Source organism: Balaenoptera ricei, chromosome 2 (assembly GCF_028023285.1).
Source record: "Balaenoptera ricei isolate mBalRic1 chromosome 2, mBalRic1.hap2, whole genome shotgun sequence".
NCBI classification, from domain to species: Eukaryota; Metazoa; Chordata; class Mammalia; order Artiodactyla; family Balaenopteridae; genus Balaenoptera; species Balaenoptera ricei.
The window spans coordinates 120,515,314-120,530,030 of NC_082640.1; the positions used below are offsets into that span (position 1 = coordinate 120,515,314).

At 35.8% G+C, this 14,717-nt stretch overlaps 1 protein-coding gene across 1 annotated transcript in view; it reads left to right on the plus strand.

Moving 5' to 3' along the window:
• The first annotated feature begins 1,163 nt into the window (after nt 1-1,163).
• The window catches only part of SCFD1 (sec1 family domain containing 1), a 142,228-nt gene continuing 128,674 nt past the window's right edge, over nt 1,164-14,717 (plus strand). Inside the window, exons 1-3 of the mRNA XM_059914032.1 lie at nt 1,164-1,271; nt 4,246-4,316; nt 12,824-12,912. Of these exons, the coding sequence (XP_059770015.1) occupies nt 1,214-1,271; nt 4,246-4,316; nt 12,824-12,912 (218 nt within the window). The 5' untranslated portion in view covers nt 1,164-1,213. The remainder of the gene's footprint in view (nt 1,272-4,245; nt 4,317-12,823; nt 12,913-14,717) is intronic.

Here is a 14,717-nt window from a genome sequence, read left to right on the forward strand (position 1 = left end):
TTCTTTCACAATGTATACATATATATCATATCATCACAATGTACGTTTCAGATATGTTGCCAGATTTATCAATTATACCCTCAAAAAAGGTGAAAAAAATTTACACAAGGAAAAAAAAAGAATGTAGGTCCAGTTCTAGGGTGTTCCCTAATGGCATTAAGAATGAGATCACCTGTCTTTAAGTTTCATAAAAATAAACTTTTGTGTTTTGTTTAAAAAATTTGCTCTTTATGTAATTGTTGGGGTAACTTAATTTCTCATAAATTCAAAAAGTTAAGTTTTCAGACCAGTTTTTGAGGCACAGGGTCTATAATTTCATTTCAGAATTTGGTGAAGCTTCAGAATGAACATATTCAATAACTAATGCAATATCCTAAGTGAACTCTGTTGACCATATGGGAAATGAGTTGTGTCCATTTTTGACATCCAGTAAAAAAATCTATGGATTAAATTAGAAATCATTAATATTGGATACATTTTGTCATCACATGGCTTTGTGTACATTAAGACACCTGCACTATCCACTTACACCCTCTGCCAAAGTAATGTTTTGTGATTTTGCAGTTACTAAAAGGAGGAAAATACGAACTGCCATTTTGCGCCTTCCTGGCTTCTGTGTCCATGCAGGCAAAACAACCCCATGCAGCTAGACCATTATGCCTAACAGATGAGATTAAGAAATCTGCCTGATTAGAGCAATGCTCCGAAGCCGCCTGTTTCCCAGAAAAGGAGGAAACGGGAGACCCCTCCTGCTGCACTGGGGAAACAGAAGGGAGCTAGCATTTAAGTGCCAATTTTGTTCCAGGAGCTTCATTTACTTTAGTCCTGTGATCCTTAAGCTCCTAGATTATTATCACCACAAGAGATCTGTAGACGACCAAACTAACAGTTCAGTACTTAGGTCCTTAGCACTACAACACGCTCCTGCCCTAAGAGCTCACTTTAAAGCAGCTACCCTTTGAGCAGCTGTGGCTTGATTAGACAGGATAAAAATTCCTACTATTCCGCCGCTGGAAAGTAAACACTGCCAGGTGTTCGGGTATTATTCCCACGTTGGGTCTCTAAGTTTTGTGGAGAGAGCTGAGAGTATGGGAGGGTCACCCTGGAGGAGGCGGGGTTCGGCCTTCTATGGTCCCGCCCCTCCGATCTTTGCTTCCGGGGCGGTCGGGGAGGCCACGTCAACATCGGGCTCTGCTCTCAAGCCGGGCAGTGTATGGTGGGAGTCAAGATGGCGGCGGCCGCAGCAGCCAGTATCCGAGAGAGACAAACAGGTACCGACTTATTCCCGTCTCTTCCCTGCGGTTTTGTGCTTGCCGTGAGGACATATTCCTCCTCTTGTCGCCCTCACTTGGTCGCGGTGTGTGCAGTTCGGAGACGGACCTCCAATAGTTTAATCCCGTTCTCAGACCATCGAGAGCCCTTCCCCTTTTGAGTTTTTAGGGAAGAGATGCCATTAGCTTGAGAACTCGGCTCTCAGATGTGGTGCCGGAGAGGGGGCTTCAGGGGTGAGCGGGTTGCTGCGGTCCTGCTCTTGTCTCTTTCCTACTGGGCCTCAAAAGGCCATGGCGACCAGATCTGGCACCTGGCATTTCCCGCCCCGTGTTGCCACTTATGAGGGTCTTCAGGTTTGTTTCTGCGCGTGGTTAAGTTCTCTCCCATTTTAATGTTGAGAGTTTCATTTTCCGGCACTTACACCACGGTTAAAATTTTAGATGCTCTTTTCAGAGCAGATTACATTCTGCCATTTCTCTTCTGTGGACCAGTCTTTGGGGGTACCTGAAGAGAAACGCCTTGTGATAAAGATTTCCGTCTTCAGCATGCTGGAATGTGATATAAGAATGGCAAAACGCATGAATTAATACCTTTCCCATTTTAATTATTTGGCAAATTAGTGTTTTTAAACTACGCATTATTAGTTTCATGTTTAGCAGAGCATGGTTATATAGCTTCCATTTATACCGTGAAGTATAGTTTTTAAAAATACATATTCTTTCCCTTGAGCTTTGATATTTTTTCCACCTTAGATAATTTTAGTTTTGCCTTATTTTTTGGAAACTTCTGATGGCAACTTGGTTTATACCTGTTAGCTAATTGTCTTGAAAGCTGGCAAACTGTTAATTCTGAGAAGCTAATAGAGATAAGCCATTAAGAATTTGCATATTTGGAAGTTCTGTCTCTTTTAATTATGTTCTTTTGCATATAAATCGGAATAGGAATATAACTGGTTACAATTAATATGACCTACAGAAAGGATTTTGGCTGTACTTGATTCCTTCCTTTGGAATTCAAAGAAAAATTAATGATAGACTTCAATCTACTAACGACACACAGTGCATAATGAGTTGTGTTCTGCATTTCCCCAATAGATAATGTAGTGTAAGCTATCAGATGAAGTCAGGTGTAACTTAAATATATGAAAGTCCAAATAAAATTTGGGAAATAACTGCCATTCATTACATCTGTGTAAGCAAATAGAAGCCCCACTTGTCTTTGCACTATGGTTCTGACAGCTTAATGAACCTCAATGAATTAGGTCATACTACATATTAAAATAAAAAATAACATGTTAAGGGAGACTCTGTACCAATATAAGGGAGCTTTTTGAAAAATGAAGTTTGGATGGTAGTAATTTTTATATGCAGAAACTTTGTAGAATGTTAAAGTCTAGTAGTATAATATGGATTTCTGCAGAAATAAACTTCATTGTAGCAAGATTTCACATCATTACTACATAGGTTATGCCAGGTTTATCAAATTAGTACTCCAGTTGAGTTCTGTCTTACTTTGGGAGAAAGGTAAACTATGTTCTATAGTAGGACAAGTAAACATTTCCCTGATGCCTATTGAGAATGTTTTGGGAAATAAATCACAATTGAGTCTTAGACCATGTACTTTATTAACAAATCCATTGTGTCAAAATCCCTGTTAACAAGTTAGCCAAGGCTCAGAAATGGGGAAATTCACCAAGATGGAGCTGAGAAGGCAAGCGTGGGAATACCTGCTGATAGGGGCTTCTTTCAGTTACCGAAGCTCTGGAGAACACCATGTACCTGAAACTCATATGTACCACAGGCTGTGATTCTTCCTAGGTGTCCTCTGTGAACTATTGTCACATCTGTGAGCTTCTGAAGTAGGTCTAAATTATGGGCGATGTATATTATTGGCTGGACATTAGGTACTAACATTTTACCAATAAATCACCTCTGTATCTCTACACATATATAAATATATCACTGAAGTGCAATCTCTTATTATTTTAACCTGCTTCAGGAAATAAGCATTGAATAGAAGTTTTTCTAGTGAGTGAATATGCTATAAATTGATACGCAGGTGATTTGAGTATTATAATCTTCTCTGGTAGGTGTTTAGCTTGTAGATTATTCTGTATTACTTAATAAAACCTAATCCAAATGCTTTTTAAAAATCAACCAAGTAGATTTTAGGGTTACCAATCATTTAAACATTTAATCAGATAACTACTACCCTCCCTTGAATATTTGGCCGTCTCAACTTCACATAAAAGTGTATCAAGATTTTTATTTCCCTTAGAAAATATTTGAGTCTGCTGTAACACATGAACAGATGAGCAGTAAAAACCACAAAATACTGTAAGACATAGAGTGTAACTGCTATGATTATAGAATTGTATATTTTTTAAGCAGGAGTTATCAGTTACCTACCACATCTATAGGAAAGTCTCACTAGTGAATCTGACAGGATAAACTGGCCGTAGAATGCACTCCAGGATAACTAAAAAATAGATCTGCTGTATTTAGGTTTTAAACCATTTAAATATGAACCAATTAAATATATCATAGAGGATTTTTGGTTTTAGAAAAACTTATCTTAATCTATGCTTTCAGCCACACAGTAAATAGACAACAGCACCAGTTATCTATCGAGGCCACTGCAAGGTCGTGATTGACAATTTCTTTTTGCATCTATATAAAATGTAGTGTAGTATCATCAGGAGACATGGAAAAGACTTCTTCCTGAACATTTTTCACATTTTAATCTGGGCAAAGACGCTTAAATTAGAAAATCTCCCAGACAACATCCCTTTAGTTGTTGATGAAACTGTCTTACAAAGTCTGATCCTACTTCTACATATGCATTAATATTGATTAATCAGTTTTACTAGAGTGATTTGTGCATTTTGTTTTGAGGTAATAAGTAATAAGTGTGGTGGAAAAATGAAATCCTAAAAACATTGGTAATATTTAATAAGACTGTTTTCATTTCCAGTGGCTTTGAAGCGTATGTTGAATTTTAATGTGCCTCATATTAAAAACAGCACTGGAGAACCAGTATGGAAGGTAAGAGACTTTATGTTAATGGGGATTATTTTCTTTCTCTCAGCCCTTATTGGTGGTGATTGGAGGGAATTTCTTGTTAATACTGAACAGTAGCACATTTTAGTTGTAATGCCTGAATATTTTACTTTTACTTAGCATGGCTTATTAATGTGAATCTTTTTTTTTAAAACTGAAGTATAGTTGATGTACAATATTGTGTTCATTTCAGGTGTACAGCAAAGTGATTCAGTTATACATATAGAATTTTTTCAGATTATTTTCCATTATAGGTTATTACAAGATATTGAATGTATTTCCCTATGTTATACAGTAAATGCTTGTTGTGTATCTATTTTACATACAGTAGTTTGTATCTGTTAATCCGTACTCCTGATTTATCCCTCCCCCCCTTCCCTTTCCCATTTGGTAACCATTAGTTTGTTTTCTATGTCTGTGAGTCTGTTTCTCTTTTTTATATAGATTCATTTCTATTATTTTTTAGATTCCACATATAAGTGATATCATATAATATTTGTCTTTCTCTCTCTGACTTACTTCACTTAGTGTGATACTCTCTAGGTCCATCCATCTTGCTGCAAATAGCAATATTTCATTCTTTTTTATGACTGACTAATATTTCATTGTATACATATACCACATCCTCTTTTTGTTTTTCCTAGTATTGGGAAAATTTTTATTTTATTTTTGAATTTAATTTTATTTATTTGTTTTTTATACAGCAGGTTCTTATTAGTTCTTTATTATATACATATTAGTGTATATATGTCAATCCCAATCTCCCAATTCATCCCGCCACCACCACCACCTCCCTCCCCACCCCGCTATCCCCCCTTGGTGTCCATACGTTGGTTCTCTACATCTGTGTCTCTATTTCTGCCTTGCAAACCAGTTCATCGGTGCCATTTTTCTAGATTCCATATATATGCGTTAATATACGGTATTTGTTTTTCCCTTTCAGTCTTACTTCACTTTCTATGACACTCTCTAGGTCCATCCACGTCTCTACAAATGACCCAATTTCGTTCCTTTTTATGGCTGATTAATATTCCATTGTATGTACGTACCACATCTGCTTTATCCATTCTTCTGTTGATGGGCATGTAGGTTGCTTCCATGACCTGGGTATTGTAAATAGCGCTGCAATGAACATTGGGGTACATGACTCTTTTTGAATTATGGTTTTCTCTGGGTATATGCCCAGTAGTGGGATTGCTGGGTCATATGGTAATTCCGCTTTTAGTTTTTTAAGGCTGTCCTCCATAGGGGCTGTATCAGTTTACATTCCCACCAACAGTGCAAGAGGGTTCCCTTTTCTCCACACCCTCTCCAGCATTTGCTGTTTGTAGATTTTCTGATGATGCCCTTTCTAACCAGTGTGAGGTGATACCTCATTGTAGTTTTGATTTCCATTTCTCTAATAATTAGTGATGTTGTGCAGCTTTTCATGTGCCTGTGGCCATCTGTATGTCTTCTTTGGAGAATTGTCTATTTAGGTCTTCTGCCCATTTTTTGATTGGGTTTTTTTTTTTTATATATTGAGCTGCATGAGCTGTTTATATAGTTTGGAGATTAATCCTTTGTCCATTGATTCATTTGCAAATATTTTCTCCCATTCTGAGGGCTGTCTTTTTGTCTTATTTATAGTTTCCTTTGCTGTGCAAAAGCTTTTAAGTTTCATTAGGTCCCATTTGTTTATTTTTGGTTTTATTTCCATTACTCTAGGAGGTGGGTCAAAAAGATTTTGCTGTGATTTATGTCAGAGAGTGTTCTTCGTATGTTTTCCTCTAAGAGTTTTATGGTGTCCAGTCTTACATTTAGGTCTTTAATCCATTTTGAGTTTATTTTTGTATATGGTGTTAGGGAGTGTTCTAATTTCATTTTACATGTAGCTGTCCAGTTTTCCCAGCACCACTTATTGAAGAGACTGTCTTTTCTCCACTGTATATTCTTGCCTCTTTTATCACAGCTTAGTTGACCATAGGTGCGTGGGTTTATTTCTGGGCTTTCTATCCTATTCCATTGATCTATATTTCTGTTTTTGTGCCAGTACCGTACTGTCCTGATGACTGTAGCTATGTGGTATAGTCTGAAGTCAGGGAGCCTGATTCCTCCAGCTCCGTTTTTTTCCTTCAAGGCTGCGTTGGCTATTCAGGGTCTTTTGTGTCTCCATACAAATTTTAACATTTTTTGTTCTAGTTCTGTAAAAAATGCCATTGGTAATTTGATAGGGATTGCATTGAATCTGTAGATTGCTTTGGGTAGTATAGTCATTTTCACAATGTTGATTCTTCCAATCCAAGAACATGGTATATCTGTCCATCTGTTTCTGTCATCTTTGATTTCTTTCATCAGTGTCTTATAGTTTTCTGAGTACAGGTCTTTTAGGTAGGTTTATTCCTAGCTATTTTATTCTTTTTGTTGCAGTGGTGAATGGGATTGTTTCCTTAATTTCTCTTTCTGATCTTTTGTTGTTAGTGTATAGTAATGCAAGAGATTTCTGTGCATTAATTTTGTATCCTACAACTTTACCGGATTCATTGATTAGCTCTATTAGTTTTCTCGTGGCATCTTTAGGATTATCTATGTGTAGTATCATGTCATCTGCAAACAGTGACAGTTTTACTTTTTCTTTTCCAATTTGTATTCCTTTTATTTCTTTTTCTTCTCTGATTGCCGTGGCTAGGACTTCCAAAACTATGTTGAATAATGGTGGCAGAAATAGACATCCTTGTCTATTTCCTGATCTTAGAGGACATGCTTTCAGTTTTTCATCATTGAGAATGATGTTTGCTGTCGGTTTGTCACATATGGCTTCTATTATGTTGAGGTAGGTTCCCTCTATGCCCACTTTCTGGAGAGTTTTTATCAGAAATGGGTGTTGATTTTTGTCAAAAGCTTTTTCTGCATCTGTTGAGAGAATCACATGGTTTTTATTCTTCAATTTGTTAATATGGTGTATCACATTGATTGATTTGTGTATGTTGAAGAATCCTTGCATCCCTGGGCTAAATCCCACTTGATCATGGTGTATGATCCTTTTAATGTGTTGTTGTTGGATTCTGTTTGCTAGTATTTTGTTGAGGATTTTTGCGTCTAAATTCATCAGTGATATTTGTCTGTAATTTTCTTTTTTTGTGGTATCTTTGTCTGGTTTTGATATCAGGGTGATGATGACCTCGTAGAATGAGTTTGGGAGTGTTCCTTCCTCTGCAGTTTTTTGGAAGAGTTTGAGAAGGATAGGTGTTAGCTCTTCTCTAAATGTTTGACAGAATTCCCCTGTGACCATCTGGTCCTGGACTTCTGTTTGTTGGAAGATTTTTAATCACAGTTTCAATTTCATTACTTGTGATTGGTCTGTTCATATTTTCTATTTCTTCCTGCTTAGGTCTTGGTAGGTTATACCTTTGTAAGAATTTGTCCATTTCTTTCAGGTTGTCCATTTTATTGGCATAGAGTTCCTTGTAGCAGTCTCTTACGATGCTTTGTATTGCTGCGGTGTCCGTTGTAACTTCTCCTTTTTCATTTCTAATTTTATTTATTTGAGTCCTGTCCCTCTTTTTCTTGATGAGTCTGGCTAAAGGTTTATCAATTTTGTTTATCTTCTCAAAGAACCAGCTTTTAATTTTATTGACCTTTGATATTGTTTTCTTTGTTTCTATTCCATTTATTTCTGCTTTGATCTTTATGATTTCTTTCCTTCTACTAACTTCGGGTTTTGTTTGTTTTTCTTTCTCTAGTTCCTTTAGGTGTAAGGTTAGATTGTTTATTTGAGATTTTTCTTGTTTCTTGAGGTAGGATTGTATTGCTATAAACTTCCCTCTTAGAACTGCTCTTGCTACATCCCATAGGTTTTGGATCGTTGTGTTTTTGTTGTCATTTGTCTCTAGGTATTTTTTGATTTCCTCTTTGATTTCTTCAGTGATATCTTGGTTATTTAGTAATGTATTGTTTAGCCTCCATGTGTTTGTGATTTTTACGGGGTTTTTTCCCTGTAATTTATTTCTAATCTCATAGTGTTGTGGTCAGAAAAGTTGCTTGATATGATTTCAATTTTCTTAAATTTACCAAGGCTTGATTTATGACCCAAGATGTGATGTATCCTGGAGAATGTTCCGTGTGCACTTGAGAAGAAAGTGTAATCTGCTGTTTTTGGATGGAATGTCCTACAAATATCAGTTAAATCTATGTGGTCTATTGTGTTATTTAAAGCTTGTGTTTCCTTATTAATTTTCTGTCTGGATGATCCGTTCATTGGTGTAGGTGAGGTGTTAAAGTCCCCCATTATTATTGTGTCACTGTTTATTTCCTCTTTTATAGCTGTTAGCATTTGCCTTATGTATTGAGGTGCTCCTATGTTGTGTGCATATGTATTTATAATTGTTATATCTTCTTCTTGGATTGATCCCTTGATCGTTATGTAGTGTCCTTCCTTGTCTCTTGTAACATTCTCTATTTTAAAGTCTATTTTATCTGATATTAGAATTGCTACTCCAGCTTTCTTTTCATTTCCATTTGCATGGAATATTGTTTTCAATCCCCTCACTTTCAGTCTATATGTGTCCCTAGGTCTGAAGTGGGTCTCTTGTAGATAGCATACATATGGGTCTTGTTTTTGTATCCATTCAGCAAACCTGTGTCTTTTGGTTGGAGTATTTAATCCATTCACATTTAAGGTAATTATTGATACGTATGTTCGTATGACCATTTTCTTAATTGTTTTGGGTTGTTTTTGTAGGTCCTTTTCTTCTCTTGTGTTTCCCACTCAGAGAAGTTCCCTTAGCATTTGTTTTAGAGCTGGTTTTGCAGTGCTGAATTCTCTTATCTTTTGCTTGTCTGTAAAGCTTTTGATTTCTCCTTCGAATCTGAATGAGATCCCTGCTGGGTAGAGTAATCTTGATTGTAGGTTCTTCCCTTTCATCACTTTAAATATATTGTGCCACTCCCTTCTGGCTTGTAGAGTTTCTGCTGAGAAATCAGCTGTTAACCTTATGGGAGTTCCCTTGTATGTTATTTGTCGTTTTTCCCTTGTTGCTTTCAATAATTTTTCTTTGTCTTTAATTTTTGCCAATTTGATTACTATGTGTCTCGGCATGTTTCTCCTTGGGTTTATCCTGCCTGGGACTCTCTGTGTTTCCTAGACTTGGGTGGCTATTTCCTTTCCCATGTTAGGGAATTTTTTGACTATAATCTCTTCAAATATTTTCTTGGGTCCTTTCTCTCTCTCTTCTCCTTCTGGCACCCCTATAATGTGAATGTTGTTGTGTTTAATGTTTTTCCAGAGGTCTCAGGCTGTCTTCATTTCTTTTCATTCTTTTTTCTTAATTTTGTTCTGCAGCAGTGTATTCCACCATTCTTTCAGGTCACTTATCCATTCTTCTACCTCAGTTATTCTGCTATTGATTCCTTCTAGTGTATTTTTCATTTCAGTTATCATATTGTTCATCTCTGTTTGTTTGTTCTTTAATACTTCTAGGTCTTTGTTAAACATTTCTTGAATCTTCTTGATCTTTGCCTCCATTCTTTTTCCGAGGTCCTGGATCATCTTCACTATCATTATTCTGAATTCTTTTTCTGGCAGGTTGCCTATCTCCACTTCATTTATTGTTTTTCTGGGGTTTTATCTTGTTCCTTCATCTGGTACATAGCCTTCTGCCTTTTCATTTTGTCTGTCTTTCTGTGAATGTGGTTTTTGTTCCACAGGCTGCAGGATTGTAGTTCTTCTTGTTTCTCCTCATACCACATCCTCTTAAACCAGTCATCTGTTTATGGGCCCTTGGGTTGTTTCCACATCTTGGCTATTGTAAATAGTGCTGCTATGAACATTGGGGTACATATATCTTTTCAAATTAGAGTCTTCATTTTTTCCAGATATATACCCAGGAGTGGGAATCCTGGATCATATTGTAGCTCTATTTTTAGTTTTTTAAGGAACCTCTGTACTGTTTTCCATAGTGGGTGTACCAGTTTACATTACCACCAGCAGTGTATGAGGGTTCCCTTTTCTCCACACTCTCTCCAGCATTTATTTGTCGACTTTATGATGATAGTCATTCTGACCAATGTGAGGCGATACCTCATTGTGGGTTTGATTTGCATTTCTCTAATGATTAGTGGTGTTGAGCATCTTTTCATGTGCCTGTTTGCCATCTGTTTGTCTTCTTTGGAGAGATGTCTATTTAGATCTTCTGCCCATTTTTTGATTGAATTGTTGGTTTTTTTGATATTGAGTTGTATGAGCTGTTAATATATTTTGGATATTAACCCACTGTTGGCCGCATTACTTGCAAATATTTTCTCTCATAACATTTTTCACAGAACTAGAACAAATAATCCTAAAATTTATATGGAACCAAAAGAGCCAGAATTGCCAAAGCAATCCTGAGAAAAAAGAACAAAGCTGGAGGCATAACCCTCCCAGACTTCAGACAATACTACAAAGTTACAGTAGTCCAACAGCATGGTATTGGCACAAAAACAGACAAATAGATCAATGGATCAGAATAGAGAGCCCAGAAAGAGACCCACACACCTACGGTCAATCTATGACAAAGGAGGCAAGAACATACAATGGAGAAAAGACAGTGTCTTCAACAAGTGATGGACAGGTATATGTAAATCAGTGAAATTAGAACATTCCCTCATACCACATACAAAAATAAGTTCAAAATGGTTTAAAGACCTAAATGTCAGACATGACACCATAAAACTCCTAGAAGAGAATATAGGCAAAACATTCTCTGACATAAATCATAGCAGTATTTTCTTATCAATCTCCCAAGGCAAAGGAAATAAAAGCAAAAATAAACAAATGGGACCTAATCAAACTTAAAAGCTTTTGCACAGCTAAGGAAACCATCAACAAAATGAAAAGACAACCTGCAGAATGGGAGAAAATGTGAATCATTTTTGATAAATATTTTATGGAATGACACAGGCAATGATAATAATATTCATCTAGAGAATCCAGCTGATTTCTTAGGTGGGGCCTCACTGATAGGTCTTTATTCCAGTTGAAGTTTTGTTCCTTAGCTTTACAAATCCAGAATTTTGATCTTGCAAGCTTTCTTAAGGTTACTCAGACTTAGGGATACTGGTCCATTTTAATCAACTAATGAGAGAGTGATCTGTAAACCAGAATGCATTTTATTAATTTATGATATATAAAACTGTCAGTAAAAATGTTAATTGGACCAGAAAGCAATCTATAGTCTTTTTCCTTTGAGAAATGCTGGAGAATCTTTTAAAATTCCTATTCTTTGAGCTCCTTCATTCTAAACTTCATGATCACTGTTTCTTTTTCTTCAAAGAGATTATAATACAGTTGATTAGGTCTAAACTTGTTAGATTATAGTCAGTTTATACTTCTCTCTTTGTAAGAATCAAGAACAGATCAACTTGGTTACAGTTTGGGGTGTTTTGAAAACTCTCATGAGTCTTGCTAAGTCCTTTGGATTAACTCTAAAGGTGATTAAAGTCATCTGAAAAATGATTTATAATTTAAGCTTTAGCGTGTCCCCTCCTTTTCCTCTTCCTTCCTGTTTATTTGTAGTCATCTTCTTATTGCCCTTTGCGTAAACTATACTTGTTTATTCTTTCTAGTGCCTATGTTCAGCATTTGAATTAAATAACTTGAGAATTTCTGGGGTATAGATTTGTGTCAGATTCTTTCCCTACCCATCACTTCTCTATCACAAGATTAATAATACAGATATATTGAGGTGTAAGGAAGGAAGATTTTTGAAGGATATAACATCCAGCCTTTTGTAACTGGAGCAGGAAGATTTTTAGCTTTTCTATCCTTTGTTTGAATGCTAGCATTCAAACAAACCATGTTTTTGTATGACAGTATGTTTCATCCTCTCATTAGCAATTTCTTACTCCATTAAGAATTATTGATTTAGTAGTGGAAAACACCTATTAGTTGAAGGGTCTCTTTTATTTGCCTAAACTCTAAAACTAATTCTGAGTTAGAAGACCCAGTTGGAATACTTACTACTCATCAGAGGTGTCAGTTTTAACACTTTCAGAATGTGAGGAAATGCATGAGATACTTAAATTACTAAATTTTCTTTACAGTCTTGGAACTTGTTAAGCATTAGTTTTGAAAGTGACTAATTTTTACTTCTCTTTTTAGAAAGGATATATGTGAATGGGATAGGGGAGTGTAAGTGAGTCTGCTGTATGTTCCAAGTCCTTTATTATAAACTAAGATGAAGATTTTATAGTCTCTGGTATGTTTTTTAACTTAGAAAAAGTATTTTATAAGAAAAAATTTATATTATAATAATTTATTTTAGCCCAAGTAATAATGCTTTTAAGAATGGATTACTAGATGAATGGACATTTTGGTAAATAATTATGGAAAATATTAAATTGAGGTAAGTATAAGAATTCAGTATATTAAAATAAAATGTACTTGAACATAATCTTAATATTGGGTTCTCTGTTGACTGTTCACTGATAATAATGTTTAAAACAACGCATGACTTTTGTTTTGTTTCTGTTAGGTGCTCATTTATGACAGATTTGGCCAAGATATCATCTCTCCTCTGCTATCTGTGAAGGAGCTGAGAGACATGGGAATCACTCTGCATCTGTGAGTTTTAACGTGTTTCTAGTAATGGCATTTGTTTTCAAATACATTGTTTTGTTTTCTTTTGTTTTAATAAATGTATTTATATCTTATTTATTTTTGGCTGCATTGGGTCTTTGTTGCTGCGCACGGGCTTTCTCTAGTTGTGGCGAGCGGGGACTACTCTTTGTTGCAGTGCACGGGCTTCTTACTGCGTTGGCTTCTCTTGTTGCAAAGCACAGGCTCTAGGCGCATGGCCTTCAGTAGTTGTGGCCCGTGGGCTCTAGAGCGCAGGCTCAGTAGTTGTGACGCACGGACTTAGTTGCTCTGAGGCATGTGGGATCTTCCCGGACCAGGGCTTGAACCCATGTCCCCTGCATTGGCAGGCGGATTCTTAAGTATTACACCACCAGGGAAGTCCCTCAAATACATTTTTAAAAATGTCTTTAGCCACCCTGAAATCAAATTACTAAGGGACATTTATCAAGAAAATAGTATTAGGTTATAGTACTTGCATATAGAGAATATTTTTTCCATTATCTTGTTTTATTTAACCCTTTATTTCTGAAGTTAAAAATAATCCTCAGTATGAGAATTTGAAATTTCATAATTTAAGTTTTCTCTCTTGTGTCTTTTCCTACAGACTGGTTTACTCTCTTATGTAAAGGAAAATAACTGGTTGTTTCAAGGTCTCTTTCAGCTCTGAAAATTTTTTATTTCTTTAATTCAAATACACTTTTTAAAAAGAGGAATACCTAAATTAGTATATCATTAATATGAAAAATTTAAGTAACTAGGAAGTAATGACTTAATCACCATAGGGAACTATCTATGTTGTCTTCTTAACTACTAAATTTATTTGATTATATTCCTTATGGTACGTCTCATAAATAAAACAAATTGCATTACTTTGTAGACTTGGCCTAATAGAACAATAGAGCATTTAAAGAGGGGCTGTATACATGAATAGGTACTAATACTTTTATGTACTGAAGGAGTCCAGTTTTACAGTGTTCTAACTTAGTTGCATTTTGTTCTTTTATGACGTTATAATCAGTTTTCAGTCTGTGATATTTTAATATATTGAATTATAGTGTGCTCTTTTATTGGGAATGTGGTTTTAGATTTCCAGTGAGTAACGTATCAGAATCTTGTTAAATTCTTCAATTCTTCAATTTTATATTGAATATTTGTTTTAAATTAATAGAATATTGCATTAATTCTAAAATATACTTTTTACTTTTTAATTTAATATTTCTGAAATTAAGGTCTACTTAATAATGCCATGACATAGTTTAATTGGCAGCATTTTCTGCCTGTTTTAATAATATGTTTTAAAATTGATAGCACCTTAGGTTTGATGAAACGTGGTATTTGGCAGGTTCTTCCTCTCATTTTTATGTCAGACTTAAACTACACATTTGTTGGTGGTGACATGTTAATGCTTATGACCTAAACTGGAGTTAAGCTTGATGCCATCCTTGAAAATGATGGTTTATTATAAGCATTGGTTACTATTGCTACCTTACTATTTAACTCCTTTATTTTATTTTACTAATAAAAAGACTAAAGTTTGTAGAGTTCGAGTGATTGTCCCATGATTGTACAGGTAATTAATAGCAGAGTCGTGGCCAGATTGCTTGACCACTGTTTCTGGGCTGTTTGTCTACTGAACCATGGTGACTCAGAAACAGTGACTAATAACAGTGAGGCCTCAGTACTTCCTTAAGGAGTGACAAGATATTCTGCCAGTTTGAGAGTTGTGCATTCTTGCTGCCCACCTGTTGCTATTGCCATCAGAGCATGAAAGGATTACACAGCTACTCTGG